The 24,326-nt window shown below is 43.8% G+C and overlaps 1 protein-coding gene across 1 annotated transcript in view; it reads right to left on the bottom strand.

Moving 5' to 3' along the window:
• Window positions 1-24,326, bottom strand: part of Nek11 (NIMA-related kinase 11) — a 115,698-nt gene that overhangs the window by 64,102 nt on the left and 27,270 nt on the right. The window contains exons 2-8 of the mRNA XM_013028041.1: window positions 23,735-23,900; window positions 16,036-16,154; window positions 14,939-15,003; window positions 13,091-13,217; window positions 4,103-4,252; window positions 3,912-3,990; window positions 1,907-1,992 (exon numbers count right to left, since the gene is read on the bottom strand). Of these exons, the coding sequence (XP_012883495.1) occupies window positions 1,907-1,992; window positions 3,912-3,990; window positions 4,103-4,252; window positions 13,091-13,217; window positions 14,939-15,003; window positions 16,036-16,154; window positions 23,735-23,900 (792 nt within the window). The remainder of the gene's footprint in view (window positions 1-1,906; window positions 1,993-3,911; window positions 3,991-4,102; window positions 4,253-13,090; window positions 13,218-14,938; window positions 15,004-16,035; window positions 16,155-23,734; window positions 23,901-24,326) is intronic.

The raw sequence follows: 24,326 nt of genomic DNA on the forward strand, positions 1-24,326 counted from the left end.
TCAAGTGGTAGAGCACTCACCTTGAGCTGAAGAGCTGAGGGACAGACAGTGTCTAGGCCCAGAGTTCAGGTTCCAGGACCAAAAAGAAAAGAAAAACAGTTTTGTAAGCAACTCTCATCCCTCTGGAATACCATCCAGGCTGGGTCCTCCATGGGATGTACAATTTTCCAAGAACATATACAACTTGGATCTTGAAGATGAGCGTGACTAATTGGAATCAATATTTCATAATGCGAAATGACCTCTCAACTATTGGATTCTAGCACACCATTAATTGTAAACAGTGCCAGGTAAATGGTTTCCCAATTGCCGTGGGGAAAAAAATGATAGCTGAAATCAGCTTGATACTTATAGGAGAGCCTCATTCTCTCACACCTCTAGTCACTAAAGCAAAAATTAAAACTAGACATTCCAGTTCCTCCAAAGAGACAGGAACCCAAGAAAACGGTTATGAGAAGCCTGCCATCAACTTTGCCCATCAAAGTGCAATGGATATGAAACTTCAGATCGTACAAAAACAAAGACTGGACATGTTTGGCTGGGCTGGCGTCTGCTTGTCTATTTGACCTTGAAGGTCAGCCTGTGGAAGGCTCCTATTCTTACTCTGCTGCCTCGAACACCTCTGAGGAAGAACTCCTATCATCTTTAGATCTTTACAAGACCAAACAGAGCTCCTTTAGCAAAACTGTAGCGTCGATCTTTTTTATTTTTGTCAGTTGTGGGACTTGAACTCAGGGCCTGGGGACTGTCCCTCAGCTCTTCAGCTCCAGGCGAGTGCTCTACCATTTGAGCCCCAGCGCCACTTCCGGTTTTTTGGTGGTTGATTGGAGATAAGAGTCTCAAGGACTCTCCTGCCCAGGCTGGCTTTGAACCACGATCCTCAGATCTCAGCCTCCTGAGTAGGTAGGATGACAGGCATGAGCCACTGGCGCCGACCAATCTTTATTTTTTAAACTGTTTTTTTTTTTTTGGAGGGGGGGTCTTTTCTTTTTTGGAACTGGGGAATCAAACCCAGGATGTTGAACTTGCCAGGCAGGTGCTTTGCCAATGAGCTACATCCCAGCCCATAGCATTGCTCTTTAAAAACAGCCATCCCTGGAGTTGTACAGCTCATCACCTGCACAGCTGGACAAGGCTGATCCAAACCAAGCTAGTAGGGCTCTTGGCTCTTGCAAGTCGTAACACAAACATTTTGAATGAGGAGAAAGAGGAGGTAGGCTGGGACATAACTCTTTGGGAAACAAACACACATATTCTTTAGTTTTGATGTAAGAAGGTATGTGTTTGTAAAGAGTAAACTTATTTTCAGTTGTCCCAGGATCTCATCCATTCACGTTTCTGCCGAAACAATCATTGGCATTACTGCTACTGAATGCTGGTGATGTTAATTTCTCTATACACTTACAAGGCAACTGCAGAGCTCCCCTGCAGATCTGTAAGCTGTGCAGTGGTTTAAACTTTTATGATTTCAATTTGCTGCCACATGGGGCAAACGGCTTTGGAACCACATTACTGATGAGTCTTCATTTCTTCGCAAGACTTAAGTGAATCCTAGGATGATGTCATCAGCTTAGCCCTAAGAGATTTTTAAAGACAGTTGCATTTAACATGCATGCTCAATTGGCTTGTTGTTGGTGTTGGTGGTCATGGGGCTTGAACTCTGGACCTGGGCACAGTCCCTCAGCTCTTCAGCTCAAGGTGAGTGCTCTACCACTTGAGCCACAGCACCACTTCCAGTTTTCTGGTGGTTTATTGGAGATAAGGGTCTCATGGACTTTCTTGCTCGGGCTCACTTTGAACCACAATCCTCAGATCTCAGACTTATAAGTAGCTAAGATTACAGGTGTGAACCAGCAGTACCTGGCTTTTGGCTTTTTTTTTTTTTTTAAACAGAGCAATTACTTACAAGGCATTAACTATCCGATCAGCCTCCTTCTGACAATCCACATGCATGTCTTCTTGAGTCATTTCACAGTATCGGCACAGCAGGTGCTGAAAAGAACAACCACAACCCTGGCAAACGTGAAGAATCCTTCTTCAGCAATGCACAGCCATGCAAGTGCCAGATGTTGTTTCTGCTTTGGGGTACCACCGACCACGGTAGACAGCTTGTGAACAAAGCTCCCAAGCATCTATTTCGCCCTCTGCCAAGGGTTATATAACTCGTGTAGGAAGACCTTGGAGATGAGGCTCTAGTTCTAGCTTGTACGGCTTGCTTTTCCACTCCATTATCCAGCCTGGGCTTTCTTGGTCTTGAACATCGGCCAGTAGAGAGCGCCTGTTTTGCCCTCACTGCCCCGGGAGCCTGAACTTCTGGGAAGAGACGTCTCTGGGCCCTTTACAAATTAAGTAGGGTTCCCTCAGCAAAATGACTTATTTGGTCTTCGAGGGTGTCCTGGGGTCACTGCCTGCATGGTTGTACGTGACTGTTCAAAAGGAGCTATCTGGGCTGCTGCCCCTGTTAAAAATTCCCAGGCACTCACCTCAAAATCTAAGGGTGATAACCAAAAAATCAGTAGTCAGGTCAACATTTTAATCAACTATTTTTCATTATTTTATTTATGTATTTGTTTGTTTATTGTCAGTCATGGGGCTTGAACTCTGAGCTTGGGCGCTGTCCTCAGCTCTTCAGCTCAAAGCAAGCGCTCTACCACTTGAGCCACAGTACCACATCTGGTTTTCTGAGTGGTTTATTGGAGATCAGAGGCTCACGGACTTTCTTGCCCCGGCTGGCTTTGAACTGTGATCTTCAGATCTCAGCCTCCTGAGTAACTAGGATGACAGGCGTGAGCCACCTGCGGCTGGCAATTAACTATTATTTTAAAGATCAGCGTCAATGTCAAAAGGTCATGTATGAACAATACAATATCAGAAGTTTAGTCAGACATGGTGGCTCAAACCTATAATCCCTGCTACCTAGGAGGTGGTGATTAGGGGATCATGGTTCAGGCTGGCCCAGATAAAAAGGGGTTCATGAGACTCCCATTTCTACCAATGGCTGGGTACCTGACATTTAATTAATTCCTGCACATATATGGATGGCACCAGTGGGAAGATGACAGACCAAATGGCTGGTGTATAAAGTCAGACCCTACCTTGAAAATAACCAATGCACAAAGAGGATTTGGGACATGGTTCAAGTGGTAGAGAACCTGAGAGATTAGAATTCTAATTGATGGAGAAGTTAAAAGAAAAAAAAAGGCCGGCGCTGGTGGCTCATACCTGTCATCCTAGCTACTCAGGAGGCTGAGATCTGAGGAGCAAGGTTCAAAGCCAGCCCAGCAAGAAAGTCTATGAGGCCCCTATCTCCAACGAACCACCAGAAAACCGGAAGTGGCACTGTGGCTCAAGTGGTAGAGCACTCACCTTGAGCTGAAGGGCTGAGGGACAGTGCCCAGGCCCAGAGTTCAAGCCCCATGACCGACAAAAAGAAAAGAAAAAAATAACTCTCAAGAGAGAGGACCATTGGCTTCTTCCTCTAGAGCAAAATTTCTAATCCAAGGGAAAGTAAAATAAAAACTCACTTGGTAAGTGTTGGTAAGCATAAAAAGATTAGAAAAAACAAATGCTCGCTGAAAAATCCCATATTTGGGTGCTTAGTATTATTTGTATATTAGTGTTATCTTGTAGTATATTAGTATGATCTTGGGCTAGCAAGGATATGTCTGCAAAGTGCTGAGCAGTAAGGTGGACAGTGGGCGTGGGCATGTCAGATCCCTGATTTCCCATGTCCAGTGGACCAGAGAACTGAGTCCAGGCACCTACTTCTTTCTGCACAGAAGCCGTCCTGACTAGTGATGCTCTCAGCTACTTTGTAGTTCAGTTCCTCCTCCTGACTGACTCTTCAGCCCTCCCCTTCCATGCATGTAAACACGAATACCTTTCCCTGGCATCTCGTGTGTTTTAAATACCTGTAGCTGCTCATCGATGTAAGGAACTTTTAAAATTTCTATGGCAGATGGTCTCAACGAAGGACTCTTGTTCAACATGCTGTAATGGTCAAAAGAAAATTACTTGTTCAGATGAACGAAGGCCTAAGTTCATTTAAACACAATAATGTGATATAAAATGGTTTCTTGTGACAACAGATTGGTTTCCCTACCTTTCCATGATGGAGTTGAGTTCCCTTGGGTATCTCTCAGGGAGAGAAGGGGTGTCTCCTTCCACAATTTTTAAGATGATAGACAAGAAATTGGAGCCAGTAAATGCGTGACTAAGGCAACATATCTCATATAAAATGCATGCCAATGACCTGCAGACAAATATCAAAGATTTTAAGGAAGAAACAAATCTCTTTTTATATATGGTCATCATACCAATCTCAGAGGTGTTGGTTTTGAGAGATAACATATATTTCAGTGGTTTAAAAACTGCAGTTTCAGCCAGGCACCAGTAGTTCACATCCATAATCATAGCTAAGTAGGAGACTGAGATTTGAGGATAGCAGTTTGAAGCCAGCCCGGGCAGGAAAAGTCTGTAAGACTCTTTAATTAATCACCAAAAAGTTGGAAATGGAGCTGTGACTCAAGTGGTAGAAAAGTAGCCTTGAGCAAAAAAATCTCAGGCACAGCATCCCCTGACTTCAAGCCAAAATACTGGCCACACACGCGCGCGCGCACACGCACGCACACACACACACACACACACACACACAAGTTGTGTAGAAAGAAAATTGTTGATAGGGGTTGGAGGTGTGGCTCAAGTGGTAAAACACGTGCCTGTCTTGCAAACATGAGGCTCTGAGTTCAATCCTCAGTAACAATAAGGGAATTAATCATTTTAAAGCGGCACATCTAATTACGTATTTCTGGGGTACCGTGCGATAATGCAGTGTATATATGCGATATGTAATAATCAAATCGGAGTTGTCTGCATTTCCGTCTCAAGCATTTATCATGTGTGATCGGAGCTCGTGAACACTTGTAGTTCTCTGTAAAACCATGTAAGAAGTTGTAAGCTGCAATGACCCTCCTGTGCTGTAGAAGACTTGAACATACGCCTCCTACTTAACTGTACTTTGGTGCCTCTCTCCCAACTTTCCTCATCCTTCCCATCCCCTCTCCCCTTCCTTAGCCCCTAGCAATCACTGCTCTACTCCCCGTTCCTGGGAGATTAGCAGTTTCAGCTTCCAAGTACGAGTGACACAGAACATGGGGAATTTGTCTTCCTGTGCTTGGCTCATTTCGCTTTGCATATCCTTGTCAAGACTATAAAACTTATTTTATTTTATTTTTGGTCGGTTGTGGAGGCTGAACTCTGGGCCTGGGCGCTGTCCCTCAGTTCTTCAGCTCAAGGCTAGCGCCCTACCACTAGAACCACAGCGCCACTTCTGGCTTTTTTCTGCTTATGTGGTGCTGAGGAATTGGACCCAGGGCCTCATGCATGTGGGACAAGCGCTCTACCACTGAGCCACCTTCCCAGGCCCTAAAAGAAATTTTGAACGAAACTATCTGTTCAACGCTCAACATCAAAGAAACAAGAAGGATAGAGGTATGGATCAAGTGAAAGAGTGCTTGCCTGGCAAGCAGAAGGTCATGGGTTCAGTCCCCAGGAATCTCTTAAAAAAAAAAAAAAAAGAGGCTGGGAAGGTAGCTAGTGGTAGAGTATTTTTCTAGCATGTATGAGGCCCTCAGTACCACATACACAGAAAAGGCTGGAAGTGGCACTGTGGGTCAAGTGGTAGAACTCTAGCCTTGAGCTGAAGAGCTGAGGGAAAGCACCCAGGCCAGAGTTCAGGCCCCATGGCCAACAATAAACAAACAAACAAACAAATAAATAACAATTATTATATATATAACAAAAAAAGAACAAACAAAAAATAAAGTAAAACTGATCACTAAATCAACCTCTGGTCTTATAGCATATAGTGATAAGCAACATTAGATGAATTTATTAGGAGTTATAAAAATGTGTGACTATCTTGCATAACAGACTGTGAAACAATTGGATCTAGAGGCTGATTCGGGAACCAGATCGCTTGGATGTGACTTCTTTTTGGAAATTCTCAAGGCTGCACTGCAAACAGGCTGCTCCTCTCCTTCTAGTCCTAATTTCATCTATTTGATATTGGCTTGTGCCTAAGAACAAGGAGCCTTCAGTTACCAGCCCAGAAGTGTACCTGCCTGCCCTGGACACTCATGGCCTGGGCATAAGACAGTTACAGAAACCACTGTGACACTCAGCATGATGGATGTTTTTTTTTGGGGGGGGAGGGGTCTGGTTGTGGGGCCTGAACTCTGGGCCTGGGCGCTGTCCCTCAGCGCTTTAGCTCAAGGCAAGCGCTCTACCACTTGAGCCACAGCACCATTTCTGGTTTTCTAGTGGTTTATTGGAGATGAGTCTCACAGACTTTCCTTGCCCAGGCTGGCTTTGAACCTCGCTCCTCAAATCTCAGCCTCCTGAGTAGCTAGGATGACAGGCGTGAGCCACCGGTGCCCAGCCTGTACATCTATTCTTTTGTTCAGTTTCCAACTAGAAATTTCTATATGGGAATTATTACACGATCTGTAACTCCGAACTTCCATCTTTTGAACAATTTTTCTCTTAGTTGGCATGCAGGTTTTTAAACCTGATGGATCAGGAGCAAGAGCATAGGGTAGGAGTAGCTGAAGCAGTGGGTAGAGCTAAAAGCAAAAAAAAAATTTTTTTTCTTAGAAGTCAGTGATTTGCATTCCCTTCTCTTCCCAAAATACTGCCAGCTTGGAAGAGTTAAGCAAGTATATTCCTGAGGGACCTGCTGTAACTACGAAAGTGAGAGCAGGGAGCAGGTGCTTGTGAGGCAAATGATACCCAGAGTCCATAAACTTGCCATCTGCCATAGTCTGACCAAAATTACCTAGAGGATTTTCAAAGTATACAGGTGGATAATGAATTGCAAATGTAACTTGGACTTTGTCTCTTCTCAATGTAGCTACTATATCCAACCTTTGAAATCTGCCCAGAGCCGGCAAACAGAAGCTACCCCCACAGTAGACTTGGACGCTGGGTTATTGGGCAGTTTTATTATCTCCTATGTAATGTTTTTTTACTTGATGCTATTGAGAAATATACTGATTCCCTCATTTTCCAAAGTCCCCATGACTTAGACAGTTAAACAGAGAGAAAAAGAAAAAGAAATTAACCCAAGTGAAGTGGGTTTTGCTTTAATGTGTAATACCCTAAATGAAAGTCTTACTTAAGAACTGAATAGTTTTTAAGAGTGAAGGATATTGAAAGGGGTGACAGTGTTCAAGATACACTGCGTTCATAGACCGCTTTGTTAAATGGCAACTCCTTTGTACAACGACTTAGAGATAATAAAAGAATTAGATAGAACATGAAGTCTGTCTGAATATAATCAAATGGTGAACACAAATGTGACCAACACACATTGATTGCTTGAAACTCTTCAGCAGTGAAAGGATACAGCAACTGTTTAATGACCTCTCCTGTCCCACAACATGACACAGTGCACTGACACAGATGGAAACGTATTACATGTTTCTCAAACTTTCATCCTGAGCATTGGGGTGGGAAGGGGCTGCGGGGGTGGGGGGCGGCGGATGGCAGACACACTGAAAACTCAGTCTGGGGGAACCTTGCTTGAATTTCTGTGTCGTCAAGAGAATCTGGACAGGAAAACCAGAAAACCTGGACCTGGTATCTTCTACAAAGTGAAGTGATCAGGAGGCTTTGGGGGCTTCAGAGTGAAGTAGGCTGGGTGGACAGCAGGGCTGCACGCCTGTGCAGTGTGCGCCCTGAAACAGCTGGGCCCTGAAACAAGAGGATTCTCAGCTTAGCTGGACAGCACATGGGGTGGGGGGCATTGCTATCCGGAAGCTTGCAGCTGATCCCAGCTGGGGGAATGGTGGGGGCGGAGAGGGGGGGAAAGAGTGGGGGTTCTGTCCAGCCTCAGTGCAGGGTGAGGGCGACTCTGAGAATGAAGGTAAACCCCGACGCAGCTGAGATGCGGTAATTCGGGGCTGTCGAGTGGAGTCTTCTGCACTGATGAAGACGTTCTCTGTTTCTGGAAATAATAACCAATGGTCCCCGGGGAGCTCCTGCACACTTGAAATGTGGCTGGTGTGGCTGAGGGAGAAAGGGAAGGCAAGGGAACCTCTGAACTGCCAAGGGCCATTCTGATATTATTTGTAACCTAATCCCCCCACACACACACATATCTCCAGGCCATTCAAAATGATCAATACTGGCAGACAGCTGTGGGCAGCCAACCAGCCCTGGGGGCAGGGGGACAGGGGTTGGGGGGAAGGGGAGGTGCTGGTTTGCTCTGCAGCCTTGAAGAAAATAAAGTTTTAAAACATACCAGCGTGTGTGTGTGTGTGTGTGTGTGTGTGTGTGTGTCTTCTCCTTACATACCAGCTTTTGTGTGTGTGTGTGTGTGTATGTGTGTTGTGGGCTTGAACTCTGGCCCTCAGTTCTTCAGCTCAAGAAGGCAAGCGCTCTACCACTTGAGCCACAACACCACTTCTGGCTTTTTCTGCTTATGTGGTACTGAGGAATTGAACCCAGGGCCTCATGCATGCGAGCCAAGCACTCTACCACTGAGCCACTTCCCAGCCCCCACGTACCAGCTCTTCTTATGACTTTCTTCCACAATCCAAGTTTTCTGGTCAAAGGAAGATGAGCTCCTCATTCCCCACCCCTCTGGTCAGCCTGTCTCCTCTACACAGTAAGATCTGACCAATGGAAGGAAGAGACTAACACCAGGGAAAAACAAGGACATGTAGCAGAGGGGAGAAGCTAGCTCGAGGAGAAAGTATTTTTGCATCCTTTCCTGTTGCTGAGGTTTTGGTCAAGAATTCTACACCAACCATGAGGTCTGGGAACGGACCCTGGTGGCACTGTCTTTGGGTGAACAGGTGATCATTCAAAATACCAGTCCTTTCTAGACTGTCAACCCCTCAGCCCCGGGTATGGCCAAAGTCTCCACTGCTTCACACTTTGGCAAATGGTAATCTCCCTCCTGCTTCGATCACTGTGCAGTCTCTGAAGAACATCAGAAGTAAAAGAATGGACCTGCACTGATAGAAGCTCCACTTCTCTCCTTTCTTTAGTCTACTCCAACCTTCCCCCTTCTAATCTGCTTTCTTCTCCTTCTCCTCCTCCTCTGTCTCCTCCTCCTCCTTCTTCTTCTTCCCCCCTTCCTCCCTCCCTCCCTCCCTCTCTGTCTCTCTCTCTCTCTCTTTTTGCCAGTCCTCGGCTTGAACTCTGGGTCTGGGCGCTGTCCCTGAGCTGCTCCTCTAGCTCCTCTAGGCTAGCACTCTATCACTTGAGCCAACAGCGCCACTTCTGGCCTTTTCCTGAGTAGTTTATTGGAGATCAATGTCTCATGGACTATTCTGATCAGGCTGGCTTTGAACTGTGATCCTCAGATCTCAGCCTCCTGAGTAGCTAGGGTGACAGGCATGAGGGACTGGCACCCAGCCAGTCTGCTTCTATGGCCCAGCCTGATGTCCTTATAAGACCAGCTCCCTGAGAAACCTACTGCTCCTTGCACTGAAGCATTTCCCTCCCCAATCTAAAGAACAAAGAGGAACCTGAATAGAGTCTCAGAGAATTGGGCACCAGAAGAAAAGGGATAAAAAAAAAAATCAAAGAAATAATGGCAGAAAATTCCCTGAGTTCGATGAAATACATTCATGTATACATCCAAGAAGCTCAACTAACTTCAAGTTGAAGAAATAAAATTACAGTCCTAGGTAGTTTGTAGGAAAATGGTGAAAGAACAAGAGAAAAACATCAAATAAAGCAGTAAAAACCTTGGTTGAATACATTGTATCCAAGTTTTAAATGGTATATAGTTACATAGCTGATGAAGCAAACAATATTACATCATGCTTAAAAAAAAAAGCATAAAGCTGGGGGCGGGGGAGGGCTGGTGGCTCACGCCCACAATCCTAGCTACTCAGGAGGCTGAGATATGAGGATCACAGTTCAAATCCAGCCCCCCCCTCCCCCCCGCAGGAACGTCCTTAAGACTCTTATCTCCAATAAACCACTCAGAAAATCCGGACGTGGTGCTATGGCTCAAGTGGTAGAGTGTTAGCCTTGAGCTGAAGAGCTGAGGGACAGAGCCATAAAAAAGAGCTTAAAAGATTGCACAGAGTATCATTTTTTGTAGTAGCCAACAGATAGGTAAAGCATTTAGCCCATTATTTTTTTAAGCCCATTATTTATCAATTAATCAGAGTATGCACTCCATAAAGCTGAGCGACTCCTGTTGTACTTATTTCCATCATCAATATCAATTTAAAAAGAATTTATTAGCTGTGTGATGAACTACTTTAAAACTCATCAGGCCACACTGGTATTATCTGCAGCGTTTCTCTGAGTCATTCATGCTGGTGTCATTGCAAAACAAGAATACATACTCGCATCATACTTTATATGATGTTTTCCTATGTTAGTTTCTGTTGGGTGAAAATAATTACACCAACTCTGATTCCTTAGAAGACACGACCTCCTGAGCCCACACAGAACTTCTGGGGTCAAAGGAAACTGAGAGGCACTGGCTCTCTTTTTCTAGAACTTCCATCACCAACAGCTAAGGAGGCTGTTGGCTGTCTGCTACGAGCATATCCCATTTTAATGACAGGTGCTGCTGCCTGTGTTTAACCTTTTCCTGCATCTTTCACCAGAAAGATTCCTTCTGTGCCCCTTCTAATCTTCCCTCTCTCTTTCAATCATCTCTCTCCTCCAGAAGGGTTCTCTAGTGGGGATACTTTCTTCGTCCTGTAAATGCCAGGCAGGTGCTAGTTCCTCTCTGTCACCTTCTGCCTGAAACTAAGATGCTTCCGTCCAAGATATTAAAGCACTGGGCATGAACTAGACTCTTCCCAAGTCCCCACCCCCTGGCCAACTTCCATCCTGGAACTCTGATCCTCCCCACTCCCAGTCTCCTGCCACCACCACCTCCGCTTAACAATAAGGACACAGGGCCACAGATCCAAGAGTAATCTAGTTCACTTCTCAAGATAAATGAGGCCAACCGTGAAATGGTCCGTGTACTTACAGTATCATTATTCCAATCACACTGTCCTTTATTCCTTCTTCTTACAAAAAGTAAATTCTAACTATGTGTGCTTTAAATCAATTTAAAATGCTGAACTAAGAACTCAACCTTGTATTTATCTTTCTTTTTTTGGGGGGGGGTCTGGTTGTGGGGCCTGAACTCTGGGCCTAGGTGCTGTCCCTCAGCTCTTCAGCTCAAGGTTAGCACTCTACCACTTGAGCCACAGCGCCACTTCCGGCTTTTTTCTTTTTTGCTTATGTGGTGCTGAGGAATCGAACCCAGGGCCTCAGGCATGCAAGGCAAGCGCTCTACCACTGAGCCACCTTCCCAGCCTCAATTGTATTTATATTTCTCCTGTGGAGAAAAAAAATTATTTGGTAATTACATATACAAATCAGCTGTGTTGAAAGAATATTTTTTTTCAGTGAACCTAATTATCCTAACTTTCCAAATAACTGTTTATTAACTTTTGGGACCTAACTCCCTTTAGGGAGAGATTTTCATATACATGAATACTATAAATAACTGAATCCAGATAGGTTTCACAAATTACTGAAGGGAGATAAGGCTACACATAGGCGAACATTAATACATGAAAATGTAATTAGTGTTAGACCAGTTCTTCTTTAAGCGTTATAAATATAACATGCACAGCTATCAGTGCGAACGCAAAACAGCTATAAATTATTCATGTGTTTCCAGTGCTTTGAAAATACCTACCACGCTAAAGTACAGTCATGGTTCTCATCCTCATTCAATCTCATTTTCCTAAGTGTCTTCCTAAGATTGCTCATCACACTTCTAAACTGCCAATATAATTAATAGTTCTGTTATTGTTTCCACTTTTGGTTTGGTAGGACAAATTCCATTATCAGCTAAGCTATTTCTGACTTTAGATAGGACCAAAGTAAAATGCTCAGTTCATAATGAGGTGGTGGTTCTGGGGGAGGGAGGTCCTCAGCTTGTGCTTGCTGAAGTGTTAATAATCACTGCCAAGGGAGGTGACTTAATGCCTGGACAGATATATTAAAAACTTAATGCCTGGACAGATATATTAAAAAATTCCTATTTTTATATTGGGGAGGTTTGGGCTCTTTTATGTTTTGTGTTTGTCAGATATTTTTGTAACTGTAAAATATCACAGCACTACAGCTGATATTTCTACAAGTCTCTTTGCGGGTTGCAGGAGCCGTTTGTAAGACAGAAGTAGCCTGGACACAACAAAGACTCTTCTCTTCATTCTGACTCCTGCCATCCATTGCCTCGGTTTCCTAGGAACTACCAGGCCAGCTCCCTGGGGTGACTCACGTATTCCTAACTATGGAAAAGGCAATGTTCTCCCTTCGGCGTCTCTAAGACCATGAAGTGGGCACATCTTTCACAGTGCTCTTCTTTTGAGAGCTCAGAAACTACTTAGCACAGATTTGCATACAATAATTATTTACTTAATTAACAAGTTCTCCGCTAGATTGTCCTTTCCCTCCTTCAAGGCTGAACATTACGTAAGATTCCTCTTCAAAGAAACATTCCCCGCACCCTTAGCCCCCGTAGGACTTGCTGCTCGTAATAGGATGTCCGAGGCCAATTCTCTACACGGGGTCTGTGGTGATTTACACTAGCTCAAGAGCTCAGAGAAACTAAGAAATCACACACGCAGCTACCACTGGCAACCCAGAGTACCAAACTTCATGGTATCCATAAAGCCAGGCTCTGCCGTTCAATTCCTAAAAGTGACGGTAAGAAGAATGTGCAGAGGAACTAACTGCCTGTTCCCCCCACAGAGCTGCAAGTTTTAGCCTTGGGAATAAAACGAAGTGCTGTCTTTAGGGTTACAGATGCTTTATTTAATAGGTTAAGCAGCCACATATCAAAATTTAATGCCTCTGGTACATTAAGAGCTTTCCCCTGTGGCTCTAAAAAAAAATCCAAACCAACCAATTAATCTATGAATAAAGAGAATTTTTTAAATGAATTTAATGGGATAGAGCAAGTTCCAAATGCAAAGACCTTTAACTCTGGCCACAGAGTGACTTGAAATGTCAAACGGGTGGAGTGGACCAGTGAGCCAAAGCCGCTTACCAGATGTCGGACTTGGTGTCGTAGCCTTGGTGTGTCAGGGTCTCAGGACTCATGTAATGGGGGGTTCCGGTTAGAGTTGTGGCCAGGTCACAGGAGCCCATCAGGAGTCGAGAAACTCCAAAGTCCCCTGGAAACAACAATTAATCTCCATGAGTGCTTTAAAACAACAACTGTCAAGGGCTGAAAATAACCACTGAAGATGGCCTAATTTGGGACTGTTTATTATGTAATACCGTTTTGAAGGAAAGGCAAAGTGTTATTTTAAATTGTACAACACTGGTAAACAGCTTTAGAAACATAAGTTTTATAGGGAATTAAAAAAAAAAAAGAAGGGGATTTTTAGCCAGGAAAAGTAAATTACATAAACTAAAATTCTTTATTTCTGGAATCAGGGAGAACTAGGCAACCCGATATTAAGTATTTCAAATCTGATAAGAGTAAACAGTGCTTATGGAAGGCTTGAAGATGATGCACAATTTTATCTTAGTTAATCTTAGTTAATTATAATCTTCGTTCATAATAAAGGAACAAATCAATGAAATACCTGAACCTGCCAGGCACTAGTAGCTCACACCTGTCATCCTACCTACTCAGGAGGCTGAAATCTGAGGATCATAGTTTGAAGCCAGCCCAGGTAGGAAACTGTGAGACTCTTATCTCCAATAAACTACTCAGAAAAAGCTGGAAGTGGTGGAAGTGGCGCTGTGGCTCAAGTGGTAGAGTTCTAGCCTTGAGCAAAAATAGCATCTCAGAGACAGTGCCCAGGCGCTGAGTTCAAGCTCCAGGATCAGAAAAAAAAAAAAAAAAGACCAGAATCTATTCAAGAGCATAAATATAAAAATTTGAGTACATCAATTTTCCTACTTTTGCCCAATTAGTGGTATGCTTTTATTCCTTCATTCCCTAAGACCGCCCGAGGGAGCGCTTAGGCAATTTAGTAATTATCGGAGTGGAGGCAGAGTTCTCAGGAACACCAGTGTTTAAATGCTGTAAGATAACTTCCTGCAGTCTGATAAACCAAGTGAGAAACCTTCAAGCAAGCTAGTGAAACAAGTCCCTTCTCTTGCAGAGACCTGGCAAGAGAGCAGGAACTCAGAGGCTACTTGGAAATCAACGAAGCACACAGTAAATGTTTTAAGACTCCATTTATATCGGACGATCAGAAACAAAATGATTGGGTTTGGGTTTTGAGGGGCCCATCCCGATCAGGGCAAAAAACTTGGGAAGCTGAAAGAAACCAGTGATTACTCTCACACTTCCATGAACCGCCAGCTTCAATTTGACAGGAGAACATCGAGGATATTCTCATCTATGGCTTTGAAGTACCTGTTAGCAACCATAGCTTAGTCTACTCCTTCCCTTCTCCACAGCTTAGCGTGTTCCCTTCCTAGGCAACACTAGGCCCATGTAGTACAGGCATAAATAATCAACTTCCAACCCCCTTTAACTTGGGATGGGGCACTTCTCTGGGGCAGCTACCACCATACAAGGCAACAAGAGCCCCTTAGAGTGACCTTCAGGACTGGGCAGCTGCAGGACCCCTTATCTATTTGGATAGCAGCCTTAACTCCTAGTCCACCATGACGACGCCCCTGGCCCACATATCCACACCGGGGTCTCTGCCTCCTGGCCCCTTCTAGCCTCTCCTAAACTTTTTAGGTTACATAGGGCCCCTCAGACAATAGCCGGCATTTCTGTTCAGTTCTCCCTTGTGAGAAGGGGTCTTGTCGGCTCCCTTTCCTGGCAATAAACCTTTCTTTGTCCTCTGTGCCTGGAGGTCTGCGTGGTTCTCTGGCAAAGTCTAATAATCTTTTATTTAATCTTTCAGTACCTGTTTTTAAGTCTTACCAATTTTAAGGAGGTTATTTTTCAGAAATATATTCTTTGATTTCAAGTCTCGATGTAGTATTCTCCTGCAGGGGACAGGAAAGGGTAAATGACTTCGTGAAAATTTAAGTTTTTAAAAATTTAAATCAAAATGTAACTCGTATACATGCTAATATGCAAAATGGTTCACCCATCAACCATCACTCACATAGAGGGTTGGGAGCAGGTAGAAAAGAGGACATAGAGCTATTTCTGTGGGCCAGGCGAAGTTGAGCTCACTGAAAGAGGTTGCTCAGTCCTCTAACACTGAGGCAAATGAACCCCTCACCTCTCCAACGGGAGTGAATTTTTGTGCAACACGCTCAAGACAGCTTTGAGTGATCAGTGGATGTTTTCGGCTTTTAATGGCATTATTTATATACCAGTGCCATATGCTGTAGATTTATTCTAAATTAAAATAAAAAAAATTAAACAAGTACAGACAAGCTCCCTAGGAGCCAGTGGAAATTTTCCACCCTTCTGTAACCTGGCTCCTCTTAGCTTTCCCATGGTTGTCTTTATCTTTTCTCTTAGCATACTGCTTTAGTAAGGGCTCCAGAAAAAACAGATCTGATATACATACATATATATATATATACATATATATATATATGTGTATATGTATATATATATATACATATATACACTTTATTACTGAGAATTGGCTCATGCGATATTGAAGGCTGAGAAGCCTCATGATCTTCCTTCTGTGAGGCTAGAGGCCCAGGAAAGCAATGATGTGATTTAACCTGAGTCTGAAGGCCTGTGAGCTGGCGGAGCCTGTATGTAAATGAGCTGTTCCAGCCAGAGCAGTGAGACAGCAAAAAAAAAAAAGTTTTTGTGTGTGACAAGTCCCTCCTCCTGTCATCTTTTCCTTTGGCCAGTCATAGGGCCTGAACTCTGGGCCTGGGCGCTGTCCCTCAGCTCTTCAGCTCAAGGTGAGCACTCTACCATGAGCCTCAGTGTCACTTCCGGCTTTTCCGAATGGAACCCAGGGCCTCAGGCATGCGAGGCAAGCGCTCTACCCCTGAGCCACCTTCCCAGCCCCCATTTCATCTTGCTCCTGGAAGTGAACCTACCTCTCATGCATGTAGTCTACCCCTAGCAGCAGCTGGATGAACCATTCTACTACCTGATTTTCTGGAAAGACTTTACCAGCTTCTTTACATTCCTGAATTTTATAGTCCAGATCTCGACCCTGAAACAAAAATAGCAAAAACCATCCATATGTTTATCCGTTGAGGTTTTTTTTTTTTTTTTTTTTTAAATAAAGCTCTCGCTGGGTGCTGGTGGCTCACGCCTGTCATCTTAGCTACTCAGGAGGCTGAGATCTGAGGATCACAGTTCAAAGCCAGCCCAGGCAGGAAAGGCCACGAGCCTTTTTTTTTTTTGGTCGGTCATGGCGCTTGAACTCTGGGCCTGGGTGTTGTCACTCAGCTCTTCAGCTCAAGGTGAGCGCTCTACCGCTTGAGCCACAGTGCCACTTCCAGTTTTCTAGTGGCTTATTGGAGACAAGAGTCTCACGGACTTTCCTGCCTGGGCTGGCTTTGAACTGCGATCCTCAGATCTCAGCCTCCTGAGTAACTAGGATGACAGGTGTGAGCCACTGGCACCCAGCTCCATGAGACTCTTATCTCCAATGAACCACCAAAAAAAAAAAAAACGGAAGTGGCGCTGTGGCTCAAGTGGTAGAGAGCTCGCCTTGAGCTGAAGAGCTGAGGGACAGCGCCCGGGCCCAGAAGTCAAGCCCTACGACCAACTGAAAAAAAAAAAAAAAAGTCAAGTCTTGGACTTGACTCCATATTGTGAGAAGGTAAGACTTACACACTCTACAACTACCAAACTCGACACCGGGCCTCAGCCTTGACCTCTAAGGCCTGAACACACATTTACACTGCTTCTAACAGCTCAGCTCTAGGCTCCATCTCCAGGACAGCCCAAGTTCTGCTTCCAGTGCCGGCCTGAGCGAGCAGGCACTACCTCGTGGAAGGAGATAAATCTAATTTTGGAAAACAGCAAAATCAGAACAGAGCAACTGGGTTTGGTCTTTGCAGCCTCCATGGAGAGGGGGACAGGGACCTTCATCCACAGGAGACACGAGAGGTAGTAGCATGAAGCTATCCACACACCTGTCCTTAAGAGTCCTCCTTAGATACAAAGGGAAAGCATTCATAGGCAATGTGACAATCCAAGAGAAAGAAATCACTTGTTGTCAAGCAACATGAGGTCAACTGACTAATTCATTTGTAATGCATTTTTTGTAATTTTTTTAATTTTTTATTGTAAAGATACTATACAGAGGGTTACAGTTACATGAGTGAGGCAATGAGTACACTACCTCTTGAACACTGTTACCCCCTCCATTGTTTTCCCTCTACCATCCCCTCCCTCCCTCCCTTCCCCGAGGTTCTTTTTTTTTTTTTTTTGATTGTGATTAAGTGATTACATAATTTCTGGAAATTCACAGTATTGTGGAATAATGATGCTCATTTAAAGTCACAAGTTCATTCTAACATTCCTGGAGCAAATTGTCTATCACAGTCTGTAACATATAACATGTTATATACCATATATGTGATCAGCAGCATGGGGATATTTGGTAGTGATTCAACCAGATGAGTGGGAGTTCTTTGTTTCTTAAGTCCCCACTTATCGGGGAGTGTAATGCATTTTTTAAATAAGTTTTTTTTTATTGTGGAAATACTGTACAGAGGGGTTACAGTTACACGAGCAAGGTAATGAGTACATTTCTTATCAAGCATTGTTGCCTCCTTCTCTGTTTTTCCCCTACCATCCCTGCCCTCCCATCTCCACGACTACCCTCCCCACCCCAAACCCACCCCATAATGCATTTTTTTAAAAAAATGTCCTTTTGGCGCAATGTGTGTTAAATATTTGCTTAGCATTCTCCCTCGTTCCACGCAGAGACAATCAAACATTGACTTGCGGCCTAGCTGAAGCACCGCTGGCCTGCTGGATTTTCTGGGCCAAGGAGATCCACGCTTGTTGGAATATAAAAATATAGGGAGCTAAACATTGGATGCCTTAGCAAGAAAAGACCATTGTTTTCTTCTCCTTCTTCAAACCTGCCTTTACATCTTCTCACTTGCTAAATCCTCTATAAAGTTTACCATAATTCTGTTGGATCAACCACACTGCTGCTGCCATATGTACATCCAAAACATGAAAGCCCTTCAGACAAAAGAGGAGCTATAAATATATGCAAATACACTGTTTTCAGCCGTAGTTCTGTTTTTCCATCTAAGAAGACTTTTGCAAAGCTTTCCATCATACAGAGAGAGAGAGAGGGGGAGAGAGAGAGAGAGAGAGAGAGAGAGAGAGAGAGAGAGAGAGGGAGAGAGAGAGAAAATGAGGTGCTAGTTGCTCACACGTGTAATCTTAGCTACTCAGGAGGCTGAAATCTAAGGATCACAGTTCAAAGCCAGCCTGGATAGGAAAGGCCATGAGACTCTTATCTGCAATTAACCATTCAAAAACTGGAAGTAGAGCTGTGGCTCAAAGTGTAGAGTGTTAGCCTTGAGCAAAAACAGCTCAGGTGACAGTGCATGGGCCCTGAGTCCAAGCCCCAAGACCAACCCCTCCCCCCAAAAAAATAAAAACCCAGAGAGACAGAGAGAGAGAGAGTTTAAGACAAAAACCACAATCATTCAATATTTTATTCCAATAATTCAGATTTTCTTTTTTTTTTGTTTGGGTTTTTTTTAACTGTACTTTTTTTGTCTTTTTCTTTTTTGGTACTGGGGATCGAACCCAGGACGTTGCGCTTGCTAGGCAAGTGCTTTTGCCACTGAGCTACATCCCAGCCCTAATTCAGATTTTCTAAAACATCTCCAGTGACAGAAAGATTGAATGTCGCCATCTCTTTCCTGAATCGTTTTAGATGAGGAATGAGGATGGAGAGACAGCAAGAGAGAGACGGAGAGAAGAAAGGGAAAGAGCAAGAGAAAAAGAAAAACTTACTTTAAAGAAATATTACTGGTCTGGGATGTAGCTCAGTGGCAAAGCGCTTGCCTAGCAAGTGCAACATCCTGGGTTCAATCCCCAGTACCAAAAAAGAAAAAAAGAGAAATATCACTGAAACTGCCTCCCAGCTCTTTCTATTCACCCAATGCTTATTTCTTCCAAAGGCCAAACATAAGCATAGTTGTCTTTTATGAACATGGCTTCCACACACATAATTACCTGCCCCAAGTATAAGGATCCTGAAATTGAGGCATTTGTCTCTGCTTTAAAATAGCATTCCTAGGAGAACAAGTACAGCAGTGGTACTCAATGGACACTAATGTTGAAAATGAACTATACAACCAATGGGTGGGAATGAGAGGGAAAAAGTGGGAGAGAGCAAGGGAAGAGGTGACATTGTCCAAAAAGAAATGTACTCTTAGGCTGGGAAGGTGGCTCAGTGGTAGAGCGTTTGCCTTGCATGCCTGAGGCCCTGGGTTCAATTCCTCAGCACCACATAAGCAGAAGTGGGGCTGTGGCTCAAGTGGTAGAGTGCTAGCCTTGAGCTGAAGAGCTGAGGGACAGCGCCCAGGCCCAGAGTTCAGGCCCCACGACCGGACTCCCCCCCACCAAAAAAAGAAATGTACTCTTGCTGGGTGCAGGTGGCTCATACCTGACATCTTAGCTACTTAGGAGGCTGAGATCTGAGGATCGTGGTTCAAAGCCAGCCAGGGCAGTAAAGTCTCTGAGACACTTATCTCCAATGAACCACCAGAAAACTGGAAGTGGCACTATGGCTCAAGCAGTAGAGTGCTAGCCTTGAGCTGAAAAGCTGAGGGACAGCGCCCAGGTCCAGAGTTCATGCCCCATGACCAACAAAAAGAAAAAAAGAAAAAAGAAATGTACTCTTTACCTGACCTTTGTAACTGTAATCCCTGTGTACATCATCACCTTATCTAAAACTACAATGATGCCTTTTTATTTCCCATTTGAAGGACTGTAGGATTTTGCACTGTCTCTCTGCTTCTGCATTTTATTCTTTTGAGTCCTTTACCATATGAGGCCATACTGTCCAGTGACATTTACTACAGCTTGGCCAGCATCTCTTCATGCAGCCTGTCCCGTGGATGCTAAGACACACCAAGCCACATCCCCAGCACCCAACTCTCTCCTCAAATACTGAACACAAGTTGTATGCTTGCTTCCTGTTTTGCTTTCCTGTAACTACACAAGTTCATTATTGAGGGGGAAAAGGACCAGTCTCTAGTAAGTAAAATGTTAGAAGGAGAGACACAAACACACCCTGGCCCTCTGGAGGAAACGTTATCCATTCTTGATGGAACACCAAAAGACTACATCACAGAGCTGGGTCTTGTATGTAAATCCCTCCTCCTACAATTTTCATTTTGTATGCTTATCTGCAAGAAAAACTATTTGTTTGTACTTAATGTGTTCTTTAATAAATACTCTGTGGATTATTTTCTAAGGATTTAATTAAGGGAGACAAATCAAGCACGGGTTCAGACAAAAATTATGTTTGGCTATGACAGAGAAAGAAATACAATTTTTTGTGATATAGTCTGATTTGAACCTAGCAATATGAAAAACATTTATTATTTTCTCTAAGCTTCCTCCCAAGTCAAAGCTAAGTGCTTTGGCTGAGCTGCCACATCACAGTTTAAGTTCTGATCACAGTCTCAGTTCATTTTGTTTTCTTGTCTTTGAGAAATGTGGATGTTTTTTTTTTTTTACTGGCAGAACAACTTTAATGAAGAGTACAGACTTGAACTTGAACCATCATTGATGCCTCCATCAGTCTGTAATGCTGTGAGAAAATACTTTCCCTCACTAATGTCACCCCTTGAAAGTTATGACAAAAGCCTTGATGTTAACTTCTAAAGTTTCAAAATTCTATAGCCCAAACTACCATTAGTTGATTAATGGTCTAGCCTCAGTTCCTCATCGTAGATAGCCGACATCAGAGAACTTTGAAATACTAAGGCTTTCAAGAAATAAAGACTCAACTACAGTGTTTTAAACGTCATCTTTGATTATCATGAAAAAGTTAAATCCTATAAGGATTTGATTTTTAAAAAAATTAATCCATTTTTAAAGCTGTCTATAGAAAAACAACTAGCTTAAAAGACCAAAGTAGAACATTCTCAGAAGAAGCCCAGATACAAATCTGAAATGGGAGAAGAATATACAAAGGGAAAAAAAAACCATCTCTGCATTTGAAGGCTAGAAGAAGCATGAAAAATCATTCTGCCCTACTTGTCTTGCTTTAAAATTAAAAGGCTGTCTCTTATTAATTCACTGGGCCGATATCTCAAAATGCTATTCCCTTACCCTGCCACATCTCCATTAAATAAACATCCCCCAATGGGGTGTGAATTAGAGTGTATTAGATCAGCCAGCTGCTTGCTGGAAACATACAACTTGGATATTCCTAGGTGACTCTGGAGGTGGCCTATTGGCCACACGTGGAGAAAAGACATTAGACGATGACATAAATGGACCCTGTATTTCACATTTAACCCAACACTGAAAATATGTTCGCCTAATGTTTGAACAATCACGGCGTGCTTTTCTACCCCTGAGCCTGTTATCCCATTGTTCCTTAATGGAAATGTCCTTTTGCCCTGTTCAACCTTACCAAACCCTTCCCTACATTTCAGGTTCAAAGACAGTATGTGCCATTCCTCAGGACGCTGGGAAGTGGCAGCCTGACCGCTCAGGGGACCAAAGACCTCCCCCCACCCACCCAAGCTGGTCTCCAGTGCAGCCAGCAGCCATCACCATGGCAACGGCGATGGGAACCCTCAGCTCCACCCTGGAGAGCAGCCCAGTGTTTAAAAATTAACACAGATGTTCCCCCTGGTTTTAGATCCTTACCAACACACAGACACACACAGACACACACATTTTTTTTAAAAATAGAAATGTCCTTCCTCTAGCTAAAGAGACTGAGTTTACATATGGATGGTGAGTTTGATGGGGTGATTCTCAAACTTGAACTTACTTCCAACTCACCTGATCGGCTTGTCACAACACAGATGGCTGAACCCCCACCCCCAGAATTCTGACTCAGTATGACTGGGCTGGAGGCCAACGAGTTCCCTAGCGATGTGGATGCTCTTGGTCTGGGATCCCATTTTGAGAAGTGCTGGGATTACACAGTCACAGTTGTGTCAGTGTTAATTTCCTGAGCTTCCTGTAATCGGTTGTACTGTACTTGGGAGAAGGTTCTTCGCTTTTTAACAAATCAGAAAGTATTTGGGACAAAGAAGCGTCTCATCAGCAACTTTGCACTCATCAGCTTTCTGTTGCTATGACAAAAATACCTCAAAATATTCGGCTTCAGAGGAGGAAAGGTTTCAGCTCACTGGTTTTGGAGATTTGGGTCCAGGGCTGGTTGTCTGGCTTCATCACTGTTGAGCCTGGGGTGTGAGTGGGAGGGGCAGGACATCAAGGTAGGGAGCAGTGCTGGAACAAAGCTGCTCACTTGAGCGCAGCCAGGAAGCAGAGGGGTAGTGGAGGAGACTAACATTCCGACATCCCTCACAGGACACGCCCCAGGGACCTCCCTCCCTCCCACCAGGCTCCGCCCACTGTCAGGATGCTTGCCAAGTAAGCCTTTAATACCTGGCCTTCAGAGGACAGCCAAGATCCAAATCATAACACATTTATTCTCAAATGGTTCAGGAAAAAAAAAACAAAAGAATAGTTAAGATAGAGCAGATAAATAAATAGCATGATGAATCAAATGTGGAAAAACTGGGGAATCTGGAGGAAACGTAAACAGTGTTCATTGTGCTATTCTTTAATTTGTCTAATAATGCAAAAATTACAAAAAAAATAGTTAAGGTACATCATCTATGCCTACCAATATGGTAGCCCCTAGCTATACAGGATTGTTTTAAATTATTTAAATTAAACAAAAAATAGCATCCAGCTCAACTTCAAGGGCTAGTAGGCCAGGTATGACTGGTAACCCCTGTACTGGACAATACAATATAGACATTTCCACCATTATAGGAAGTTCTACTGGATGGTACTAATGACAAGTTAAAGTATTCTAAGACTATAGAGCTGTTTAAAAAATTCACTTTGCTAGGTGTCTGAGGCTCACACCTGTAATCCTAGCTACTCAGGAGGCTAAGACCCGAGGATCGTGGTTTGAAGCCAGCCTGGGCAGAAAAGTCCCCATGAGACTCTGATCTCCAATCAGCCACTCCAAAAATGGAAATGGAGCGGTGGCTCAAGTGGTCGAGTGCTAGCTAGCCTTGAGCAAAAGAGCTCAAGGACAGCGTGCAGGCCATGAGTTCAAGCCCTACAACCACCACCAACAACAAATAAATTCACCCTGCCAAAAGCAGTAGCAGAGGTATCAGTACAAGATGGCCTATTAAAGAAAGAGGATTGAATCACAGCATAGCTATGCATGCAAATGTCTGTCATTTCACCCGGCTTTGAGACCTATTGCCAGGGAGGCTGTTCAGAAGTACCACCACTCTATCCGTCTCATCACCTTAGTGATTTTCCTGATCATCCCTTGGAGAAAGAAGACACTTCAGTGATCTTAAAATATATATTCCCTGTGACTGAGTTTGCCACGGTGGACAGACTGTTCATTAGAAATGAGTTTTGTCTGTCTTTTAGGAATGGTTATTCTTTGCTTCAAGACATGAAGGTCTCTATTAAGTCTGTCTTGTGGTTTGATAATTGAACTTTGGAGATGTCATCTCTTTACATAAGGCTTTTTACTATGACCCAGATTTCTATTAAGCTCTCGGGAGAGAAGAAGAAGCTCACCTCGCAGTATTCTGTGATGATGCAGAAGTTAGCTTGCTCCACAAAGCTTGCGTGGAACTTGACAATGGCTGGATGGTCTAGCTTGGAAAGGAGCTGGGCTTCCAAACTGGCCTGGATGGTCTCGTTTGGGTTTAGTTCTCCAACAGAGATTTCCTTTAATACCTTTCTGTGGCAAAAAAAAAAAAAGGTAAATACATTTAGGGTTTTTTTAAAAAAACACAAAACTCATTTAAATCAGTGGTATAGAACCACTTAATAGGTGCATAGCTTGCGTTGAGCTCATATGGCTCTTGCTGCCTGTTATGATGCTGTTTCCTTGGGTGTTCCTGGGTCCTCTTCCTGTCCTGATCAGTGACAGGGCCTCCTCAGGGCCTCTGCCTTCCACATCTGTGCCAAACAGCACTGCTGGGATTGGCCCTTCTTGTGTCTCACCAGTCATTTGATTTCACTGGGCCTCTCTCGCATTGTTTCTCTCTGTGTTCTATGTCTGTCCTCTGTGTTCCCAGTCATCTCTGCTTTACTCCTTGTGTCTCTCTCTCTCTAGTATATATAAAATATGAAACCTTCAACTATCTACCTGCGTCTTATTTTC

This window comes from Dipodomys ordii, unplaced genomic scaffold (assembly GCF_000151885.1).
Source record: "Dipodomys ordii isolate 6190 unplaced genomic scaffold, Dord_2.0 Scaffold107, whole genome shotgun sequence".
Taxonomy (NCBI): Eukaryota; Metazoa; Chordata; class Mammalia; order Rodentia; family Heteromyidae; genus Dipodomys; species Dipodomys ordii.